The sequence below is a fragment of the Bos indicus x Bos taurus genome, chromosome 2 (assembly GCF_003369695.1).
Source record: "Bos indicus x Bos taurus breed Angus x Brahman F1 hybrid chromosome 2, Bos_hybrid_MaternalHap_v2.0, whole genome shotgun sequence".
NCBI lineage: Eukaryota > Metazoa > Chordata > Mammalia > Artiodactyla > Bovidae > Bos > Bos indicus x Bos taurus.
In genome coordinates this window covers 17,793,283-17,814,921 of record NC_040077.1, presented here as the reverse complement: position 1 = coordinate 17,814,921, position 21,639 = coordinate 17,793,283, and the positions used below count along the sequence as shown (strand labels likewise).

Sequence of the window (21,639 nt, the reverse complement as noted above, 5' to 3'; positions counted from 1 at the left end):
GTGCCTCATCCAATCAGCAAATGACCTGCAAGACCCCTATCGCGCTCCTTGTACCCTGAGTATAAAAACGGACTAAGGACCCATGTTCATGTCAGTTCTCCCTTGAGCAGGCCTGCTGTTCTAACAGCATTTCCCACTTTAATAAACTTTATTTTCCTCTCCTTCTGCCTTATGTCTGGAAATTCTTTTCCCATAATACATGCTTGGACATGAGCTTGCTAGTTGTTCACAGCTCCACTGGCATTTCAGTCCCCTCCTCTAAGATTTGTTTATTCCCTAGGGTTTAAAGGATGACTGAATGAGCACAGGGATACAGAAATTTTGAAGCTGAGATTATTTTAATGAATACATTTTGAAGTGGATTCCACCTTTTAACACACATTAGAATATGTCAATATCTCAGTATTAGGGGCCATGAGGGGGAAAATTGTTCCGGGTTTTTCTTTCTGTACTATCCCATTGTATACACTACAATTATTTTAAGTTTTTCTTGTGAGAAGTTCCTCAAGTTACTCCCTTTTATGAGATCTGAAATGTGCATCTATATACAGTTGTTCCTTGGTATTCATGTGGGCAGGACGGGAGGAGGGTACTGGTTCCAGGACTTGCCCTAGACATTGAAACCAGTGGATGCTTAAGTCCCATGGTTGGCTTTCCATACCTGCAGGTTTCAACCAACTCTGGATAGTGTTCTGTGTTGATCCAAAGTTGGTTGAATCTAGGAATGTGGAAGCCCTGGATATGGAAGGCCAACTGTATCTCTATATTTGTATCTCTATACCCTGGTGGCTCAGCAGTAAAGAATCTGCCTGCAATGCAGGCGATGCAGGAGACACAGTTCAATCCCTGGGTCAGGAAGATTCCCCTGGAGGAGAAAATGGCAACTCACCCAGTATTCTTGTGGGGAAAATCTCATGGACAGAGGAGTCTTGTGGGCTACAGGCCATGGGATCACAGGCAGTCAGACATGACTGAGCGCACGTGCACACACACACACACTGTATACCAGAAGCACAATATCTAAATTCCAAGACTTCTCTTCCCAACTTTCATATATTCTGGCTATCTGATTTGAAATCCTTTAAACAATGGTTTTAAATAATGGGAAATTCAATTAGAGGGAAAAGTATAAGAGAGCCAAGGAGTAAAACCATGTACCTTTTTAGTGTCCAAACATCAAAAAAGGCAGAAGAATATTTGTTTAGCAAAACAAAAATCTGCTTTATGGCCAACTCTTCTCAGGAAATCCTTGAATTTCTAAGGAGCAACTGTACATGAATTTCTATAATGGCAATGACAGCTGTGTATCTAAAAGTCAAAAGACTTTTTAGATTATAGTTAGAAGATAGTGTCATGAATATGTAACAGGACATTTTAAATAATAGTAGGCCATCTTATTTTTAAATTATTTTAAATGACATTGATATTGCATAATTATATTAATGTAGACATTATAAAGTGTCATTTAATTGCAAAAAAGCCTGCAGGTGCTATATGTGATTTCTCCAGTGAATTTGGGAATCTAGTAGTAAAATGATGTATTCTATAACTGTGATGAACAAGCCATATATTATGAAAGATATTAGCCACAGCAATACCTAAAGTAAATTGTATTTTTATCTATGCTATAAATAAAGATAGGGTATAACATATTATTAAGAAACTATTAATAAAAATGTTACATAATACATGATCTAATGGAAAACTGGAATGTGTAGCATGTCAATGGCAACTATAATCTGAAGAGTGTACGCTCTGAATGAGGCCCAGAAAAGAGAGTGCTATGGTAGGATTTGTTGATGCCTAGCTACCAGGATTCAAGAAAAGTGCTTATGCATTTGGCAAATGTAAGTACTGTGGCCACTCAGAAAGATTAGACACTTTGCCTGAGGTCTGGTTAGTAAACACTAACTACTCAATCCATATACTTCTGTATAAGGTCACTGAAAAATATGGCATCATGTGGTCTAAATAGGGCACTAGATATTCCATTCTCCATGTCGATTCACACACAATGAGTGGTCTTCTGACATCTTGCTTTTCAGATATCTTGATAACTGGCAGGCAGCACTCCAGGTAGCATTCTTTATTTGCCACTATAAATTAGTAAATTGGCACTTTCATCAAGATGTCTACCAGATTTCTACCCTAAATTAGTTTTTCTCATTGTGATGTTATTTAGATGAATTTGAAAATTTTTTTCATTTCAAGCTTGAGAAATCTGAGCCTTGGCAACAATCAAGAGTAGAGCACTCAGCAGAAAATGCCAGCTGGCCTTCTTCCTTCCTAACCACCAAACTGGTTACCACATTTCAGCAATAATGTTTGTTTAAAAGCCTAATGGTCCAAAAGATATGAAGAGAATAAAAATTGTGTTAGACTTGCTTTACCAACAATTTTCTATCTCAGAATGTCACTGAACTAATAAAATTAAGAATTATGTAGACCTTAATTCTTATCAGTAAGGGAAAATTTATCATATGATAGTGGTAAGGACCTTGAGTTAAAGTGATCATGTTTATAATGTCAAGATAAAAGGCCACCAAGTTATGTAGTAAAATGAACACTATTTCTGAAAACTCTGAATGGACCTTTGAATATCAGAGTTTAGACACAGATATAAAATAAAGTGGTGGATTCATTTTGATATTTGGCAAAACTAATACAATATTGTAAAGTTTAAAAATAAAATAAAATAAAAAAAGAAACTGGCATGTGATAAAAAAATTTTTTTTGAATGGATTCCTGCTGCAGATCTTAAATGAAAATCTGGCCATATGATCTTAAACATTCTAAATAAGGAATAAAGGACTTCTGTTCCTGAGTAGGATGGAGTAGCCAGGGGCAGAGCAGTGCTTCTACCTGGAGCGACTAGAAAAGCTGGAATAAGTGCAGAGGCATCTATTTAAAGTCCAAAAGAACTAAAGAGGCCAAGACTCCAGGGAAGGATGAATCTGAGAGTGGTGAGCTCTCTTACTGCAGCCAGGGCCTTTTCCCAATTCTGTGCACTGACAGTAAAGCTGATCATGAAGCTTTACTGGGGAACACAGAAACCAATAGTGCTTTTGACAGACACTGGTGGAGGTGGGGGGTTCAAGTACACAGCTGATATTTATCTTAGAACATTGACAAAATACTGGGGCTGAACAGGGCAGGGCAGTAGATTAGAAAACTCAAGCAAATGCCTCTGAAAAGCAGAGTGGAGGTTTTTAGCAGTCCCCCAAGGTGTTCTTGCCTGGAGAATCCCAGGGACGGGGGAGCCTGGTGGGCTGCCGTCTATGGGGCCACACAGAGTCGGACACAACTGAAGTGACTTAGCAGCAGCAGCAAGACTTCTCAAGCTAGAGACCTGCTGGCGGACAGAACTCAGAGAATGTACCAAGCTCCAGCTTGAAAACAATGAGAGCCCAAGGTCATCAGAATAGATGGAGCCTTGACAGAACTATAGTCCAGACTCAACTTCACCAGCTCCTGATTGGCTTAAGTGATCTTCCACCAATACCTACCTAGGGAAAAAACATAACACCATCTGGAATCACAATGTTTTATACATAATGCCCAGCATTCAACAGATATTCACTCATCATCCCAAGACAGGATGACACAACTAGAAACCAAGAGAAAAGGTAGATAATAGAAGCAATTCCAGATCCAGATGTTAGACTGTGCTGACAAACACTTTAAAATATCCATAATTAATATGGTCATGAAAGCACAGGAAAGATTGAGAAAGAGAGGATACAAGAGAGATTTTTGCTGGCAATATAACATAGTAAAAAAAGAACCAACTAGAAATTTCAGAACTGAAAAATATAATTTCTCAAAAGGAAGATAGTTTGAAAAAGGCTAGACTAAGAAAAGTGCAGTTTGCAAATATGTAAATTCCTTTTTAAGTGCAAATTAGAGAAGTACACAGTGAAGAAATACACCTAACAATATACTGAAAAAAGTAAAAATCTTAAAGATGGATATAGACAGATAATATATGTTCTAAATGTTCCAAGTAAAAAATAACATTTTTTATAGTAAAGCACAAATATAAGAACATAGGTAAAATACTCAACAGGTCCTCACTGATGCTTAAGGATAGTGTTAGATGAATTAGAATTATTTATTGCATATTTTGTCTCCATATAGGTTTAAGAAGAATGGTCTTTAAACAACAAAGTTTGAAACAACTAAGATAAAGAAGAAATTGTAGCTCAAAGTAGATGAGAATAGTTAGAGACTGTTTCAAATGAATTTGGGCTCCAGATTGAGATTCATCCCATGTCAGAGTTCTGAGAAAACTGCAGATGTCAGCTATCTTTGCAAATCTACAGAAAATGGGAGGAGGGCCAGAAAATTAGAGAAAGAAAAATGCCCTGATTATCAGACAGGGGAAAGCCTGGACTATGTGATTTACTGATCAATAGGCTTTATACTGAAAACCAGGGCAATAAAATCATCACTGATCAAGCAGATTGTGAGCACTTCGGAAAGAACCCTTAGATCACCAGGAGTCAACCTAGTTTTTGCCAAATTATATTACACAATTGATAGGATACTGGGTAGACAGACCTTCCTTTTAGCAGCATCTTTCAATAGAGACTTGAGAAAAAGACTGTGAAATGCTGGTTAAAATAAAGTACTACTGGGAGTGTCAATGATTGTTTCAAAGACTGGTTTATCAACTGATTGCTTAATGGATTGGAGTATCAACCTGACCCTCAGACACTTTTATTAAAGATCTAATTGCAGCCGTGGGAGGCTTACTTATTAATATATGACATTAAACCCAGGAGAGATGGCTAATGTAGTAGATAACAGGCACAAAATTAGTTTAACAAGATGCAATCATGAGTTAAAACTAACAAAGTGATACAAAGTAGGAATAAATATAAAAGCTCACATTTGTATGAAACAGATAAATAGGTGACAAGGATATAACATGGGAAAGACCCATCTTGGCAGGAATTGCAGTAAAAAAATGTGATGTGATTACAGTTTTCTTTCATCACAAGCTTAATATGAACCAATAAAGTAAAATTATTGCTATAAGCACTAGTCTAATCTTAGTTCTCATTGGTAAAGAATGATGTCCACTTTGTGTTGAAGTGGTGCTTTACTTTTTGTTTACATATTATGAATGGTTTTGATAGGTCATGGACAATTTTGGGAGGGAGGATTAGGATGAAGAAAAAAATAAAGCTACCTCTTAAATAATAGAAAGGATTTATATCTAGTTAGCTGGAGAAGACTCAAACTGGACTTTGCAACTGTCTTCCAGGTTTGAAAATTTTTTGAGTGTAAGAGGGATGAAATATGAATACATTTTTCTTCTCTGTGGATCTATAGAGGGTTAGAATCGATATGAAGAGAGATTCAACTTAACATTAAAAAAAAAAAGAAACAAACCTTTCTAGAAGCTGGCATTTTCTAACATAAAACAAACTGTTTTAATAGGAAGATACTTGAGGTATTGAAGGAGAGGTGGATTAACCATCTTTTAAGAATAAGAGTTCTGTTGTGAATGGGCCTGAAGTTGATATAAGTATTCTAGTATACTTTACAAATCTAACTTAACAACTAAAATTAGGGTACATTTCTAAGTACAATGGGGCTTCACTATGAAAATCTGGTGTTATAAGATAGTCTTCAAAATGAAGATTCATCCCAGATGTTATCTTCAGCCTCTGGAAATCTTATAAGAATCTTGTTGCATGCTCTCAACCTAACTCAGAACTTTGGGGTGAACCTCTGAGGACTCTGTGTAATAATAACAATGTTGCATTCAGAGTATTTTCCTTCTTTCTTCTTAACAGATATAATAGCCTTCACATGATAAACTCACAAGGGGTCTAGGACCAAAGAAGCACAAACATGCTGGGCTTCAGGACTGTTCGCGGTGAATGAACCTAGAAACAACTTCCTAAACCAGCCTGGCTGAATGACGGTTGAAATTTTGAATTTACGATCTTGACTTTGACAAGTAATCCTTGAAGAAGGTGTGACTCATTTACTGTCGTTCTTACCATATTTATTAAATTAAGGAACTCGAGCCCAAGGTCATGCGTTAAAAAACTCCTCTTTAAAAATAGCTGCCATTGTTTCTCCACTGAGTCAGACCAATGCTTGGCTTCAGCACCGCCCTCCTCCTTTTGTAGGATATCAGTTTGGTAAAACTCCTTTAGGCCCTGACATTGTTTCTCTACCTGAAAAAAAGAGAGAGAATATAAATGAAAGTTAAGAACACTTCAAAACATTTTTAAAGGGAAAAATACTAGATTCCAGTGAAAGCCTATATAAGAATTTACTTGGAACCTACATTTCAGAAGTCTTTAAATAATTATTAAGTATTGTCAACTGACTGAAAAGACACAAATCTATTTAGGTTGTTGACAGACCAGACTGACTACCCCTGGGTAGTAAATTGAGCTGACAAGTTTATTATCCAGAAGACCTAGTTACTGTAGCCAAAATCATATTTATGTACTGTACATGTGTATGCTTTGCAACTGGGGACAATTTATGTCAAAGACCAGTGTGGTTTCATTTTAGAGCTGAGTTTTATAATTCAGAAGAAAGATAAACATATAAAATCAAGGATTACAAATCAAAAGGAAATGTAAATCAGTGAAAAAATTATTCATAATCAGTAAATCACGACTTGCTTCTCCTCAGTGATAAGCCAGAACAAAAGAGTACTAATAATTATGAATTTTCTGTATGGTATTAATATTAAACTGCCTCCATGAGAAAATGTTATTGAGGTTACTTTACCTCCCTAGAATTATATTTTCTTATTGGCTAACCAATGTAAGCAGTACTAGATTATTTTAAATCAGTGTCTTTGGACAGAGTTTATATAAAATCAAATGTGCCTGTAGAACTATAGATTAACACAAAACTGGGTATTATAGAAGTAGTAGAAAAATTTTGACACAATTTTTTAAGCATTTTGAATAATACTTAATAGCCAATGGGCTTCCCTGGTGGCTCAGATGGTAAAGAATCTGCCTGCAGTGCAGGAGACCTGGGTTTGATCCCTGTGTTGGGAAGATCTCCTGGATAAGGGAATAGCTACCCATTCCAGTATTCTGGCCTGGAGAATTCTATGGACAGAGGAGCCTGGTGGGCCACAGTCAGTGGGATTGCAAAGAGTCTGACATGACTGAGCAACTTTCACTTTCTTTCAGTTTAACAGCCAACAGGACAAGACTCAAAGAGTTCATATCTACTGAAAGCCATCTAAAGAAGGTATGAAATTTCAGCAGTGGTTAGTCACTATATTTTAAAGATTTTAACATGGTTCTTCATTTAATGAGTGCTGCAAAGGGCACTCACAGAACTTCTCTCTTCTTTCCCCATATTCCATTTATTCATGCCTCTGTTTTGCTGATGCTTATTTCCTCAGCCCAGAATGATCTTTTCTTAGTTTTCAACTCCTACTTATCCTTCATGAGATAGTTAAAATGCTACCTCCTCCAGGGGGTCTCCTACGATTTCATAGTAAGAACTAAGCATCTGTCTCCCTGGGCTCCCAAAGATAATTCTGGGAGAAAGAGAACCATAAGCAAATTATTATACCACGAAGACAAGTATGCACACCATGTTCTGGGCACACTGAGGAGGGACCACCAGCTCTATCTAAAGAAACCGGAAAGCACAACAAAAGTAACACTTGATCTGTGTCTTTCAGATTGTCCAGGGTGACAGGGAACAGGAGAAGGGGGCTCCAGATGGAAGGAATAATGAGCGCGAAGGTACAAGTGTGAAACACGGGCTGGTTAAGAGCAGGATAAACGATCTCGGTGTGGGTGAAGTCCAGATAGCACACGCTGAGTGTTAAGACGCAAGCATGATCATTGGGTTGGGATAAAGCCAGCCAGCCGGTTTCAACATGTTTGGTACTCTACTCAACATGATGTGACACATTCTCATTAGCTTGAAACAACTGACAGCTCTCACAGTGACTCCAAATCAGCATGACAACCATCAGTACTTCAGTGGCATTGTGCGCTACAGGCTGGGGTGCCAATCTGATGGGCTGTCATTTATGTGAAATTCTCAAAACCTAAACTTCAAGTCATCCTCCTTTTCTAACTGCTCAAAAATAAACCTCCTTGAATGTAAGTAAGCATGATGTCATTACAGGAATTTCCCTTGAATATGGACTACTTTCTTTTTTAAAGTGAATTAATAATCAACTTTAATACATTATCCATTTGAGAGTAAAAGTTATAATTTGCGTCACAAATTATATTTGTCATATTGCCTGAATTTCAGGAGGTAACATGATCAGATGTGCTTTAGAATGATCGTTTTTTGAAAGGCATGAAGGGGAGAATTACAGAAGGCAGAGAGAACAGGCAGATACAATTTCTTTAACCTGGGCAAGGATGATGAGGACCTGCACTGAGGAGGTGATGGTACAAAGGCGAATTCAGAAATCTCACAGGTCGTCTCTAAAGACAGATATGGGATAGCATGGCCTTCAGAATATGGAAAAACAAAAGGGAGGAGACTGGGGATTAAACCTCAGCTCTGATGTTTACTACCTGTTTTGTCTAACTTCCCAGAGCTTCAGTTTCTCTCATTTGTAAAGTGAGGATAATAGTGAATACATATAGGGATATTATAAGGATGAAACAAAATCAGGAATTAAAAGTTCAGGTACTGATACAAAATAAGTCCTCATTAACAGAGGGATTAGAACAGACTTTGAACTTCTACACAGGACTTCTGAAAGATGGTGGGTTCATTAATCCAATGCCAAAATACAGAAGGAAACACGTTTGAAGAAAAGATAACCAGTTGTGTTCTGTTGAGTTTTAAGGAGGCTACAGAATACCAGTAGGTAGTTAGTATAATTGGAAGTTGAAAATACTGGCCTGGAGCTCATAACAGTTGGGGCTGAAGAACCAATTTGGGGTTACTGATGCATTGCAAACCAAAGGTGTGTTGGTTGGGGGTGATTTTTGTAGGGAGAGTGTGTAGAATGCACAAAAGAGAGAGCACAGGCAAGAAGTCTGTGACCCACCACACTTCAGGAACAGAGAATTGAATCAAGAAAAGGAAGTAACAGATAAAGAAGCAAACAGGATGATTATCCCAGTTATGTGAAATATCCAAATAAGGCAAATCTATCGGACACGACTGAGTGACTGAACTGAAGTGAACTGATAGGGACAGAAAGCAGATTAGTACGTGCCTGAGGCTGGGAGATTGGCAACCAGGACTGACAAAAAGTATTCATAGGCTCTTTTTGGGGTGGTGGAAACATACCAAAACTGGAGTGCACTGATGTTTGCACAATTTTATAAATAAATACTAAAAATCACTACATCCTAAAATAGGCAATTTTAGGGTATGTAAATTATACCTCATTAAATCTGTTTTTCTTTATAAAGTCAAAGGAGGTAAGTATGAGTAACTGGGTTAAACAAATATGGCAGAGAGATCAAGTGGAATAAAGACTGAAAATACACCATTTCATCTGTCAACTAGCAAGTAATAAGCTTATAAGAGTGTTTTCAATGGAGTGAAGAGTTGGTAGAAGGCAAGGCTGAACCAAGGATAAACTAAGTGGCAGTGGGATGAGGATTGGAGAGGATCAACAAGAGGAGGAAAGAAACGTCATCTTCCCATCCCACGAGTCCAGATGTGAAAGGAAAGAAGACTATAGAGTGGCAGCCATAGCTTGGGAAGAACTGTAGACGAAAGAGAGGGAAGAAACATAAGAAGCAGATTTTCAAAATTCAAGAATGGATGCTAAAGCTACATTCTGAAGGATTCGGGAGCAGACAGGGAGGTACCGAGGGCTGGTTATAGGGGGACACATGCAGAAACCCCACTTTATTGGTGGCAGTGGAGGAAGGGAGAATATGTCCGTGGGTTTGGAAGCTGATAGAAGACGAGGCAATTTGGCTCAATGGACTCATGTATTTTTTCAGTCACATACAAGGTAAGAGTGCAGATTTAGGAATGGAAACTGTGGTAAGAAGCTTGAGCGTCACTACTGAATGGGCAGCAACTGGAGGGCATATGGTAGCGGGGGAGGGGTGCTCAGCTGAGGAAAAAGACCCTTGAATTTGTAACAGCACCAATCAGCACAATTGTTTGACTTTCCACAGGAGCGTCTGGAAGCTTGGAAAGAGAAGCAGAGTAAACAGAGTATTGGATTGATCTAGAATTGGGAATTGGCAGAGTTACGGTGGAAGCCAGGGAAGTGAGGGTAGGGGGAGTATAATGCAATTGAATAAGCTGGCGAGGAAAGAAGGAAAGCCCAAGGGAGAGGAGGCTGGACAGACTGAAAGCCCTGCCAGGGTGAGGACAGGAGCCTCTGCCAGGTGAGAAAATAGAGCGAAAGCCGGGCAGATGAAAGGACAGGGAGTCCTTCTGTGAAAGTGCTGCCTGTAAAGCTGAGATATCAGCCCTAATCACCAAGTCCCTGGCCCCAGAGGCCAGAGTGGCCAGTGGAAGCAAGTGCTGAGCTAGAAACTAAGAAGGTACATTTTTGGCAATGAAGATGCAGAGCAAGTACTTCTTTGTACCTTCTCCACCATTTCAAGTTTGGAGAAAATGTTCATCAACAGAACAACCTGTCAGTTGTAGTCTGCCAAACCCTGAGAGTTCAAGGTTAAGAAAAATTGAAAAAAAAAAAAAATCCGGGATAAAGAAAGATGTGGAAAAGGAGACAGTGGTTCCCTGAGATTTCCAAGGCCTGGGCATGTCCCTCCTTCAGATGGCGAGAACTCAGACTATTGTAGAAAGAGAGTAGGCAGAGGCAAAGAGGGCAGACAGGATCACGGGTGAGTGTGGTGAGGGGACTGGAGGAGAAGGCTACTTGCCTTTGGTGACTTCACCCCTGAGCAGATTTTGCAGAGCTCTATCTGCCACTGAAGCAGCAGCCTTCTCCCTGAAAGGAGAGTACACATGGGTGCTCCCCTGGTGGCTCAGTGGCAAAGAATCTGCTTGCCAACCAAAAGACACGGGTTTGACTCCTGGGTTGGGAAGATACCCCAGAGGAGCAAATGGAAACCCGGTCCAGTATTCTTGACCAGGAAATCCCATGGACAGAGGAGCCTGGCAGACTGCAGTCCATGGGGCCACAAAGAGTTGGACACGACTGAGCAACGGAGCATGGGTACACTGGGACCAGAGTTAAGAGGTGGGACTCCAGCACTTTTCTCTTTTTTTTTGTCTTTTGTTTTTTTTTTAAATATAAATGTATTTATTTTAATTGGAGGCTAATTACTTTTCTATTACTGATGCCACCTTCGAGAAGCTGGGACCTTTGAGAGACGGAATGCTAGTCTACCAGAGGAAATTTTACAGATTATTTAATACAAACCAGTCAAAATAATGCTTCCTAAGAAGCTCTCAGAGGAAACTTATTAAGAAGCATTAAACAAGACAGATCTGAGACCAGACTCAACAGACCATAATTTCCAATTCTGTGCACTTCAAATAAATCACACACATTGCTTAGGTATTTTGAAGAGATTGATGACTTACTTCAAAATAGAAAATGATTGATTTTTAAATAATTTTGTTTTATGTTTAGAATATTGTAAATAATGGCAGGCCATAGTAAAAAGTGTTTCAACACAGCCTCTTTGTCGTGTTGCCAAAGAAGACAGCCCATAGGTACTGTACCTCCTCCGATGACTTTAGAAATGCCACGTAAGTTTGTAGGACTTGTGACCTGGAGTTGATGCTTTGGCCAAATATGTTTAATTCTTCCTCTAGCCGTTTAGCTTTAGAAGAAAGCGATGCCAGTTCATCAAGTTCAAAATCATGTTTCTCTGTCAAGAGTTTTGCAGCTGCTTCTAATTCATGTGATGTCTCCTACGAAAGCCGAGCACAGGGGGTCAGCGGCTGACAGGGGAATCGTGAACACTCACATTCCATTACCTTCGGTTCAGCCATCTATTACGATTAATTAATTGAACTTGTACCAAAACTCTCCTCAATAAAAAAGGCATACATTTCAAAATTCAAGAAAAGGCACCACTAAATGAAAACCATCTCGATTACTCTTTCAGTCTATTAGCTATACTTCTTATTTAGAACATTCATTTTTTGTGTGTAGAGATAGGAGAAAGTTTGTTTAGTATGAAAGGCTATAAAACAGACATTTTTTAAATAATTATACATGATAATTGCTTTGTGAAATTTACCAGTAGCTCTAGAAAGTACTTAAATTAATTTTATTATATGAGATGATAATTTATAGAAATTGTTTACTCATTTTTTAATTTTAAAAAATTCCATGTTAATTATTCAGTCTCCTTAAAAATCTCCATTTATGAGTTTTTATTTTTTAATTAATTAATTAATTTTATTTGGAGGCTAATTACTTTACAATATTGTAGTAGTTTTTGGCATACATTCACATGAATCAGCCATGGGTGTATGTGTGTTCCCCATCCTGAACCCCACTCCCACCTCCCTCTGCATCCCACCCCTCAGGGTCCTGCCAGTGCACTGGCACTGAGCACCCTGTCTCATGCATCGAACCTGGACTAGTGATCTATTTCACATCTGGTAATATACATATTCGGAGAAGGTGATGGCACCCCACTCCAGTACTCTTGCCTGGAAAATCCCATGGACAGAGGAGCCTGGTAGGCTGCAGTCCATGGGGTTGCGAAGAGCTGGACCCGACTGAGCGACTTCACTTTCACTTTTCACTTTCATGCATTGGAGAAGGAAATGGCAACCCATTCCAGTGTTCTTGCCTGGAAAATCCCATGGACGGAGGGGCCTGGTGGGCTGCAGTCCATGGGGTCACTAGGAGTCAGACACAACTGAGCGACTTCACTTTATTTTTTTACTTTCATGCATTGGAGAAGGAAATGGCAACCCACTCCAGTGTTTTTGCCTGGAGAATCCCAGGGACGGGGGAGCCTGGTGGGCTGCCATCTATGGGGTCCCACAGAGTTGGACACGATTGAAGTTGACTTAGCAGCAGCAGCAGCAGCAATATACATATTACAATGTTATTCTCTCACATCATCCCACCTTCACCTTCTCCCACAGAATCCAAACATCTGTTCTTTATATCTGTGTCTCTTTTGCTGTCTCACATATAGGGTCATTGTTACCATGTTTCTAAATTCCATATATATGCATGTAGGGAATACCGTACAGATGAGGTCTGAATAATCTAAAGAGTCAGTGAATTTGACTTGCCTAGGGTGGCTCTCATATGATTTCTCTTGAGTGTAATTTCTGGCACATGAAATTTAACCACTGAGTCAATGGATGGGGAGGTAAGCACTACATATATGATTGCCATAGACTGTGAGACCAGGCTAGCATCCAAGCAAACATGAAAGAGAGAAGCTACACCCTCATTTACAACCAGGAGGGACTGCTCTTGCACTTGTATTTAATACACTTCCCAAATGCTCCACTAACCAAAGCTAACTTTCATTTACAAGCGCTGCTCCCACAGAGTACTCTGGGAAAAAGGAAACGGAGGAGTTTCTCCCCATAAAATGTCCTCCTTTTCTCTCATATTTTTAAAATAAAAAAAATGAAATTGACTTCAGGCATGTATTTCATTTTAGACGTTTTAGATAATGAATTTTAAAAAACTCTCCCTCTTCCATTTGAAAGAAAGGACTCTGGGGTTTTTACTCTGTTAACTGATCAACGACAGAGCCTTCTGAGGACATTCCAAGACAGTATACAGCTCTGTGGTCTACTTGGAAATCCGTATAGATAACATTTCAAGGGAGGTAACCTTGTTGGTGTTGACTGGATATTCGTATAAACTTTTTAAAGAGTGATAGAGCTAACCCTTATCTGTAAGTTTTGAATTTATATTGTTTCTTCCCATGTACAAAACCATTTTTTTCCTACGGAGTTTTTTTTTTTTTTTTTTGCGTTGGGGGGTGTAAAGGAAAGCAGAACGTTTTATCATGATTTTTGCTTCAGCAATTTTGGGACAGATTAAAAGTCCTAGAACTCTGAAAAAAAAAATGTTTTTAAAAAAAAATAATGAATTTAAAACACCCCCTTAAATATTGGTTCATCTGTGAGTTTCAGGTGGGGATGCTATTTGTGAAGGAGACTCGGATAAATTAGGAGATTGGGATTGACATATACACTTTTATATACACTACCATATATAAAATAGATAATCAACAAGGACCTACTGTATACACAGGGAACGCTACTTAATATTCTGTAATAACCTATATGAGAAAAGAATCTGAAAAAGAATGTGTGTATGTATACACACACACACACGTATAGCACTTCGCTGTATAGCAAGAACTAACACAAAATTGTAAATCAATAATACCCCAACATAAAATAAACATTAAATTAAAAAAAAAGGAAAGATGGAATAGCGAGGCCGTTTTCCTGCAGACAGGGGTACGCTCCACCTTCCTAACCACTTGCTGGGGCAGGCAGGGACTTTATGCAGGAATATTTGAACCCAAGTGCCATGCGAAAGGGGTGAAAGGGTGCTAGAGAAAATTTCAGACAGAGGAGGGGGCATCTTCTGTCTCTAAACACTGGGTGTGCAAACAAGATTTTTTTTTAATCTCCTGGAATCTGCATCAATGCATGTTGCTTTTGGTAATTTTCTTTTGCAACTTACTCTAGCAGAAAATTACAAATAGCCTTAGAGAAGCACTCTCTCTGCCTCCTCTGGAACCCCCAGAAGGAACTGCTAACATCTGCCAGGCAAGGAAAGAGGGCCAAGTAAGTGTCTAATACCAGGCTATAATGCTGAGTTTCTGTGAGCTCAAACACCCTAATAAATGCACATATAAGTAATCTAGATGCACATACTAGTCGGAGTTTTTTTATTTGTAGTTACTAGTAGGAGTTTCATTATTTGCCATAATACTAATTTAGAATTGCAGCCCTTAAGGGAGCTAGGATTAAGTTTTATAGCTACTGAAAAGAAATTATATTCACAAAATCATAACTATAATAATAACTCTCATTTTATTTACCTTAGCTTGTTTATCTAGTTCCAGATATTTACTCAAAATCTTCTCTGATTCAGAAAGGCTGGAACCGACATCCATTGCATTGGAAAGTATTGTGCTGATTTTCTGAATGGACATTTCAACCTTCAGAAATAAAGAATATATTTCAGCCTTAGCAATAAATATTGGCATATATGCACGCATATGTGAGAGCTATTGCTCTCTACTTTCCCATTACACTTTAATATATATCAATTTAATCTAAAAATGGTCTAAAATATTTCTATTTTAGAAATTCTAAATTAGAAATTTAGATTAGAATTAAATTAGATTTTAGATTAGAATTAAATTAAATTAGAATTTAGATTAGAATTAAATTAGAATTTAGAAATTCTAAATTAGAAATTCTAATTTAGAAATAATAGACCATTTAAAAATGGTCTAAAATATAAGAATTTTATATTTAATAATGCTGCTCTTCATATGTGGTAGTATTACTGACCCACCAAGAAAGGATACATGTTTACAGATATTTCTCTTATTAATAGCAATGAGATAACAGAAACAATACACATTCTCTAAAAATTTATTATCTATATTACCTAAAAAGGATAATGCACTTGTCAACACATCAATAGAGATGAACTTTTCTGGTTCATTAAATCACAATCATGCACTATATGCTGAATGGAGCCCAATTTACAGGTACATTTTGAAACAGAAGTTCAGCACAAGTATTAGATCACTCTATGGATTACTTTATTTAGGGCTGAGGGACTCTAGGGCAGCACCACTTGCTATATATGTGATAACAAAACACAGGAGCGTGCTCAGGAGACTTAATTGATGAATGTGGGTGACTTCGATATACAAAGGATAAATGAATATAGTGACCTGTAAAGGGTTCTATTCAAGTTACTGCCTTGCTCGGACTAGAGTCCATACTTCCCAGAGTCAAATTGGCTCTGACTTCACAGTAGCAAGACAATTAGCAATAGCTGTTTGAGTTGCTACTGTTTTATCCACCTCTACCACATTAGCTTGAATCTCCGGCTCCAGGGAATGCAACACTACAGCTGCCGCCATATTTGCAATCTCCCTGGACCCAAGCATCAGAACAAGGCTCACACTCCCATCTCTGGATCAATAACAGGCAAGGAGGCAATATAGATAGAGACCTGATTATTTAATGACCTCTCCTGTGAAGTCTATTAATTCCATTTGTGTAAGTCAGACATGTAAGTCCATTGAGGCAAAAAAAAAAAAAAAAAAATCATTGAAAATTGGAGACCCAGCCTTTGAACATGGTTCATAAGCATTAATGTCATTGAGATACTAGGTTTTGCTATAATTCCATCCATAGACCAGTAATTTTTGTTTAGCCAAATAGTAGCTGCCTGGTTTCATTCTTTTTTGAAAATAGGAAATAAAATTCTTCAAACCATTGTATTCACTTTGGAGAAAGGATTTTACATGTCTGGTTTTATTCAGAGTAGCCTTGGTACTTTGCACTGTCTTAGTTCAATAATTTATGATAATGTCAATTTATTCCTGGAAACTGTAAAACTCAATTTTTTTTTTTTTTTGGTATCAGCCTGCTGTTCTTTAAAAAAATTTTTTTTATTTATTTTTGGCTGCACTGGGTCTTCACCGCTATGCTGGCTTTTCTCTAGTTGCCGTGAGAGGGGGCTACCCTCTGGTTGCAGTGTGCGGGCTTCTCATTACAGTGGCTTCTCTTGCTGTGGAGAGGGGTTCTAGGGCACGTGGGCTCAGTAGTTGTGGCTCCTGGGCTCCAGAGCACAGGCTCAATAGTTGTGATGCATGGGGCTTAGTTGCTCTGCAGAAGGAAGGATCTTCCCAGACCAGGCATTGAACCTGTGTCTCCTCTGCTGGCAGGTGGATTCTTTACCACCGAGCCAGCAGGGAAGCATTATCCACTGTTCTTCTATCGTATGGTGCCATGACAATCAAAGCATGCATACGGGAGCCATGCACAGAGCCGTGTGAATCAAGGAGAACACAATCCCAATTGTGCACCTGGTTCAATGAACACAGTTAACACAGTTCTGTGCAAAGTGAGAGCTGCCTTTGTGTAAACATGCTCGAGGCTGGGAGGCAGGAAGCATGACGCTTCTAGTTTTGGCAGCCTGGGACAGGGATGGTTGGTGAGTAGTAGTGAATTACAGCTTCATTCTGTTTGAATGTAAAGCCTAATGTGGGATGAAGGGAATCCTAAGGAGACACGCCCTGTACTCCCACCATATGGGCCCACATGCTGTCATTGCCATACCATCATCTGTCACCACCAGGTAAGGGGCCACATCTAAATAGCATTATACCTGAAGGAGGACACACTTTATGAAATTACCTCTCTTAGGTGGCCCTCCACCGAGGCTGTTAATTGCTGTCTCTTAAGAGCAAATTCCTTGTGCGCTGAACACTGTTCAGTCAGATGTTCTACCCGTCTTCTGAGGCAGCCCATAATCTCACAGACACCGGTCACCCGAGAGCTGAGTGGAACAAGCCAGCTGTTAGTTCACTCCACCCTTATAGAGAAGCCCCAGGAATAGGAAACACTAGAAGATGAATCTTCCGTAAGTATGACTTGATAAAAGTTATTAAGCTTCAGGATAATAGAAGTTAAGAAGCTGTAGTCCTGGTACAGCACAGAGCAAAACCAAATGATGTTCTTTTGTTTAACTCAGTCCTGAGGGAAAATATGAGTTAATGCGTTTTTGCAACCAGGTCTAATCTTCTTTCCTAAATATTCACTTTTTAATATTTCTCTAAGATGTTTTGAGAGCCCTATGGCAAAAAGCACAGGATGTCTGCCAAGAGTTTTCCTGGGGGTTTATTTGAAAGCTTCATTTATCTAAAGATGATCTTTGAATAGAAATGTATATCAGCCAATTAACAAAACACTGACTGATCCAATAGGGTAAAATATTCATGTGACATTAGGTCTTGGTTCTGAATGATTATGAAGACTCAAGGCTGCAATCATTAGGTGAAAACGAAACTATCACAAATAATGAGGAATATGATGTACATGTTCATAAGAGGAAACCAAGCCTCATATTATAATTTTGTACCTGTTAATTATACACAGGTATAATTACTTTGCCAACAAAGGTCCATCTAGTCAAGGCTATGGTTTTTCCTGTGGTCATGTATGGATGTGAGAGTTGGACTGTGAAGAAAGCTGAGCGCCGAAGAATTGATGCTTTTGAACTGTGGTGTTGGAGAAGACTCTTGAGAGTCCCTTGGACTGCAAGGAGATCCAACCAGTCCATTCTGAAGGAGATTAGCCCTGGGATTTCTTTGGAAGGACTGATGCTAAAGCTAAAACTCCAGTACTTTGGCCACCTCGTGCGAAGAGTTGACTCATTGGAAAAGACCCTGATGCTGGGAGGGATTGGGGGCAGGAGGAGAAGGGGACAACAGAGGATGAGATGGCTGGATGGCATCACTGACTCAGTGGACGTGAGTCTGGATGAACTCCGGGAGTTGGTGATGGACAGGGAGGCCTGGCGTGCTGCAATTCAAGGGGTCGCAAAGAGTCGGACACGACTGAGTGACTGAACTTAACTGAACTGATAATTTTCTCCAAAGGGCTGGTCTTGTGAGAAAAAGTGACAGGACAGTTCACAAAATGAAAATGCCTTTAAAACGACAAATGAACTTTGAGTTGGACCCCCTTTGCTATGGTCTAAAGACACACTAGCAAGTTTCCAAACCATTTCCAACATAGGCTTACCAGCAATGCAAGACAACGAAAGGACACAGCTGATGCAATGAGCACTTTTACAGTGTTCAACCTATCGCTGAGACAGAGCCTCTCCTAATATGTAAGAAGCTGGAGTCTTTAATTTCCCATCAGTCATTTCCTTCCAATACTCATGAAGATGAGCTGTTAACTCTTACATTTAATTACCCAGAGCTTAAAAAGATCTTGGAACAAGATACAGAATTCAGGAGTTTTACCTCAAATAATTAATTTATGACTTTGTAAAAATGAATTTAATTAGTAATGAAATGAGGGCAGGATCCCAAATGCCTGAGAGGGAAAGTGACTTCACAGGAATGACAATGAGGCTGCCAAAGAGTTGAGGGCTCATCAGGCAGCTTGAGAATCTCGTCGAGTGTACATGGGATTCAAGTGTGTCCTGTGGGACCACCAAGAGGCCCAGAGAAGCTTGATTTTGGAGAAATCTGATTCCTGACACATAGTGTTTCACAACATTAAAACTTGTTCCACATTTTAATAACTCAGAGACAGTAAAGAGTATAATCAAGAAATCAGGAGAGTTTAGGAAATAATTCTTCATATCCACGAATTCTGTAAAAGTAGTGTATCAGTAACAGTAATCACATTTTGACTACATTTTAGACTTTGTATGCTAAACAGGTCCTTAAAATCCCAGTTGTCCTATATGTTATAGTTTTCTGTAAAATAGGCAAATTTGGAATGAGAAAGATAGAAAAGGTGAGGAAGTACTGTGGAAAGAAAGTACAGAGAATACAGAAGGTAAGGCTTGTCAAAGTAAATGGGAAATCATTTTCTAAAATTAATCCATTTATGGCGACAAGGCACCATTTTTAATGTTTTAAGTAATCTCTTCTAATTCTCATAACTACCCTGTAATCTGGCTATAACTGTTATCTCTGTTTTGCAGATGAGCCAAGTGAGGTACAGAAATGCTCAGCAATTTACCCAGGTCACATTTATTAAATGGCAGGGCTGGGATTTGAACCTATTCATCTAATCTGAATCCACATTCATTACCACCTCATGGTAATAATTTTTCTGGGTCCCTGACATACAATGGCGGGAAGGGGCGGTATATTCTTTTAAAATTTCACTTTCCCTTGAACTGACTGTTGATGGAAGCAGGATAAGCCTGGCAGGCATGCTCTTTTGAAATTGGCAGTCTTCGCCAGATAGTTCAATGTCTGTCGGTAGTTTGCAAAGTGGCCACTAGAGGGGCCTGATATCTTGTTCAGATTCACATCTTGAAGGTCCCTCTGGCACAGAGAATGGAAACAGGAAACAAAAGCAAATCAAGCATTTCTTCTGTAAAAATACTGCTTTTTAGCAACTCACAATTTTAATTTAGATGAATCATAACGAGCCAAATAGAATGTCTCTCTCTCTCTGTCTTTGGATGGATCATTCATTTTTATTTTTCAATGACCTAAGAAATCAGTCTCATTTTGTGGTGATTTATACGTTATCTTGTGTATCTACTGCACTATAAATTAAGGGAAAAGGCAATATTCTTTTCATTCATTTATCCTCTGCAACCTTGAATACAAAGCCTTGTTAAGAACTAAATCAAAGCATATTTTCAAATTAAATAAAATATACTTTGATCAATATTTAAGGGAAGAGAAGACACAAATTTAAGGAACAAAAATATATGCACAGATAGTTACTGTATTAAAAATGTCACTAGTAACAGTTTCCAACAGTTTTTAAACAAGGATGACGTTGCCCTTTGCCTAGTTATAGAAGTTTTAGGCTATCTGAAAACTGCCCAATTTCTTCTTTGATGGTTTAGGATTCAGTTAGGTTCACGGGTACTTCTCTCCTCTGTTTCAAGTCTTATAGAGTCAGACTGAATTGCCTGTCCCGTGTGCATACCCCTCTTATTTGTGGCTTAGACCTCTTTTTTAGTATAAGTTCTCAATCATTTTGCTCGCGACAGCCAGCTCCTGTTTTCCTCTGTGTCCTCAGCTAGATCATCTCTGTCATGTGAGGCATTAACCCCTTCCCTCTGAATGGAACCTTTATCTGCCACACTCCTGACCCCAGGTCTGTTTCCTTTCCTTTCCTCCTTGATGAAAACCTAATCTGCACATTATAACTGCCCTATTCCACCATTTTCAGCAGGAAACTTGAAAAATTGATGCCAGATATTTTCTTGTGAAGATTCCAGACATTTCTTTTGAACATTCCAAAACATTTTAAAACACGTATAGCCTTCCTATTGCCAAATTTCCTCAGAGTCTGAAATGCAGATTGTTTGATCAAAGGAAAAATATGACCTCAAACTCTGCCAGCAATTCTTACATGAACTGAAAGTAAATTAATAGAATTCCATTAGCCACCCAGTATTACTTCACAGTAGTGTTAATAAGTGATGGGGCAAGAACTGTGGGCGGACAATAGAAATTTGGTAGAAGCAAGTTCCCCGGGCATTTTGTTTTGACTCAGGACACACTGCTCAGGTGCTGTCTGATGGGGTGGGAGAGAAGCGACCAGTGGACCTGCTTTCTAAGCCTAACAATCTGTGGCTCTGTAATTTACATTGGAAATACTGCTTGATCTTCAGGCACTCTATGAATGGATTAAATGGTTCCTGCCTGTAGTAGGAACACGGGGTATATTGGATTATTCTTGATATCAATTTTGACTTCTTCAAGTATCACAGAGGTTCAGGAATGACAGACTGAAGGCTTCTTTTTTTTTTTCCTGCACAAAAATAATTTATTACTATATTTTCATACAGCTCTGTTCTACTTTAGAGCAACAGTAGAGAATGATAGTTTGTGTGTGTGCATGCTATACCACTTCAGCCATGTTCAACTCCTTGCAACCCTATAGACTATAGCCTATCAGGCTCCTCTGTGCATGGGATTCTCCAGGCAAGAATACTGGAGTGGGTTGCCATTTCCTTCTCCAGGGCAGACTGAAGGC

At 38.9% G+C, this 21,639-nt stretch overlaps 1 protein-coding gene across 4 annotated transcripts in view; it reads right to left on the bottom strand.

Annotated features, from left to right (window-relative positions):
- The window catches only part of CCDC141 (coiled-coil domain containing 141), a 224,979-nt gene that overhangs the window by 49,991 nt on the left and 153,349 nt on the right, over positions 1-21,639 (bottom strand). For all 4 annotated transcript variants that reach the window (XM_027556444.1, XM_027556434.1, XM_027556425.1 and 1 more), the window contains 4 exons: positions 17,308-17,449; positions 14,964-15,083; positions 11,641-11,832; positions 6,015-6,194 (listed from right to left, as the gene is read on the bottom strand). In XM_027556444.1, coding sequence (XP_027412245.1) covers positions 6,015-6,194; positions 11,641-11,832; positions 14,964-15,083; positions 17,308-17,449 — 634 coding nt within the window. The remainder of the gene's footprint in view (positions 1-6,014; positions 6,195-11,640; positions 11,833-14,963; positions 15,084-17,307; positions 17,450-21,639) is intronic.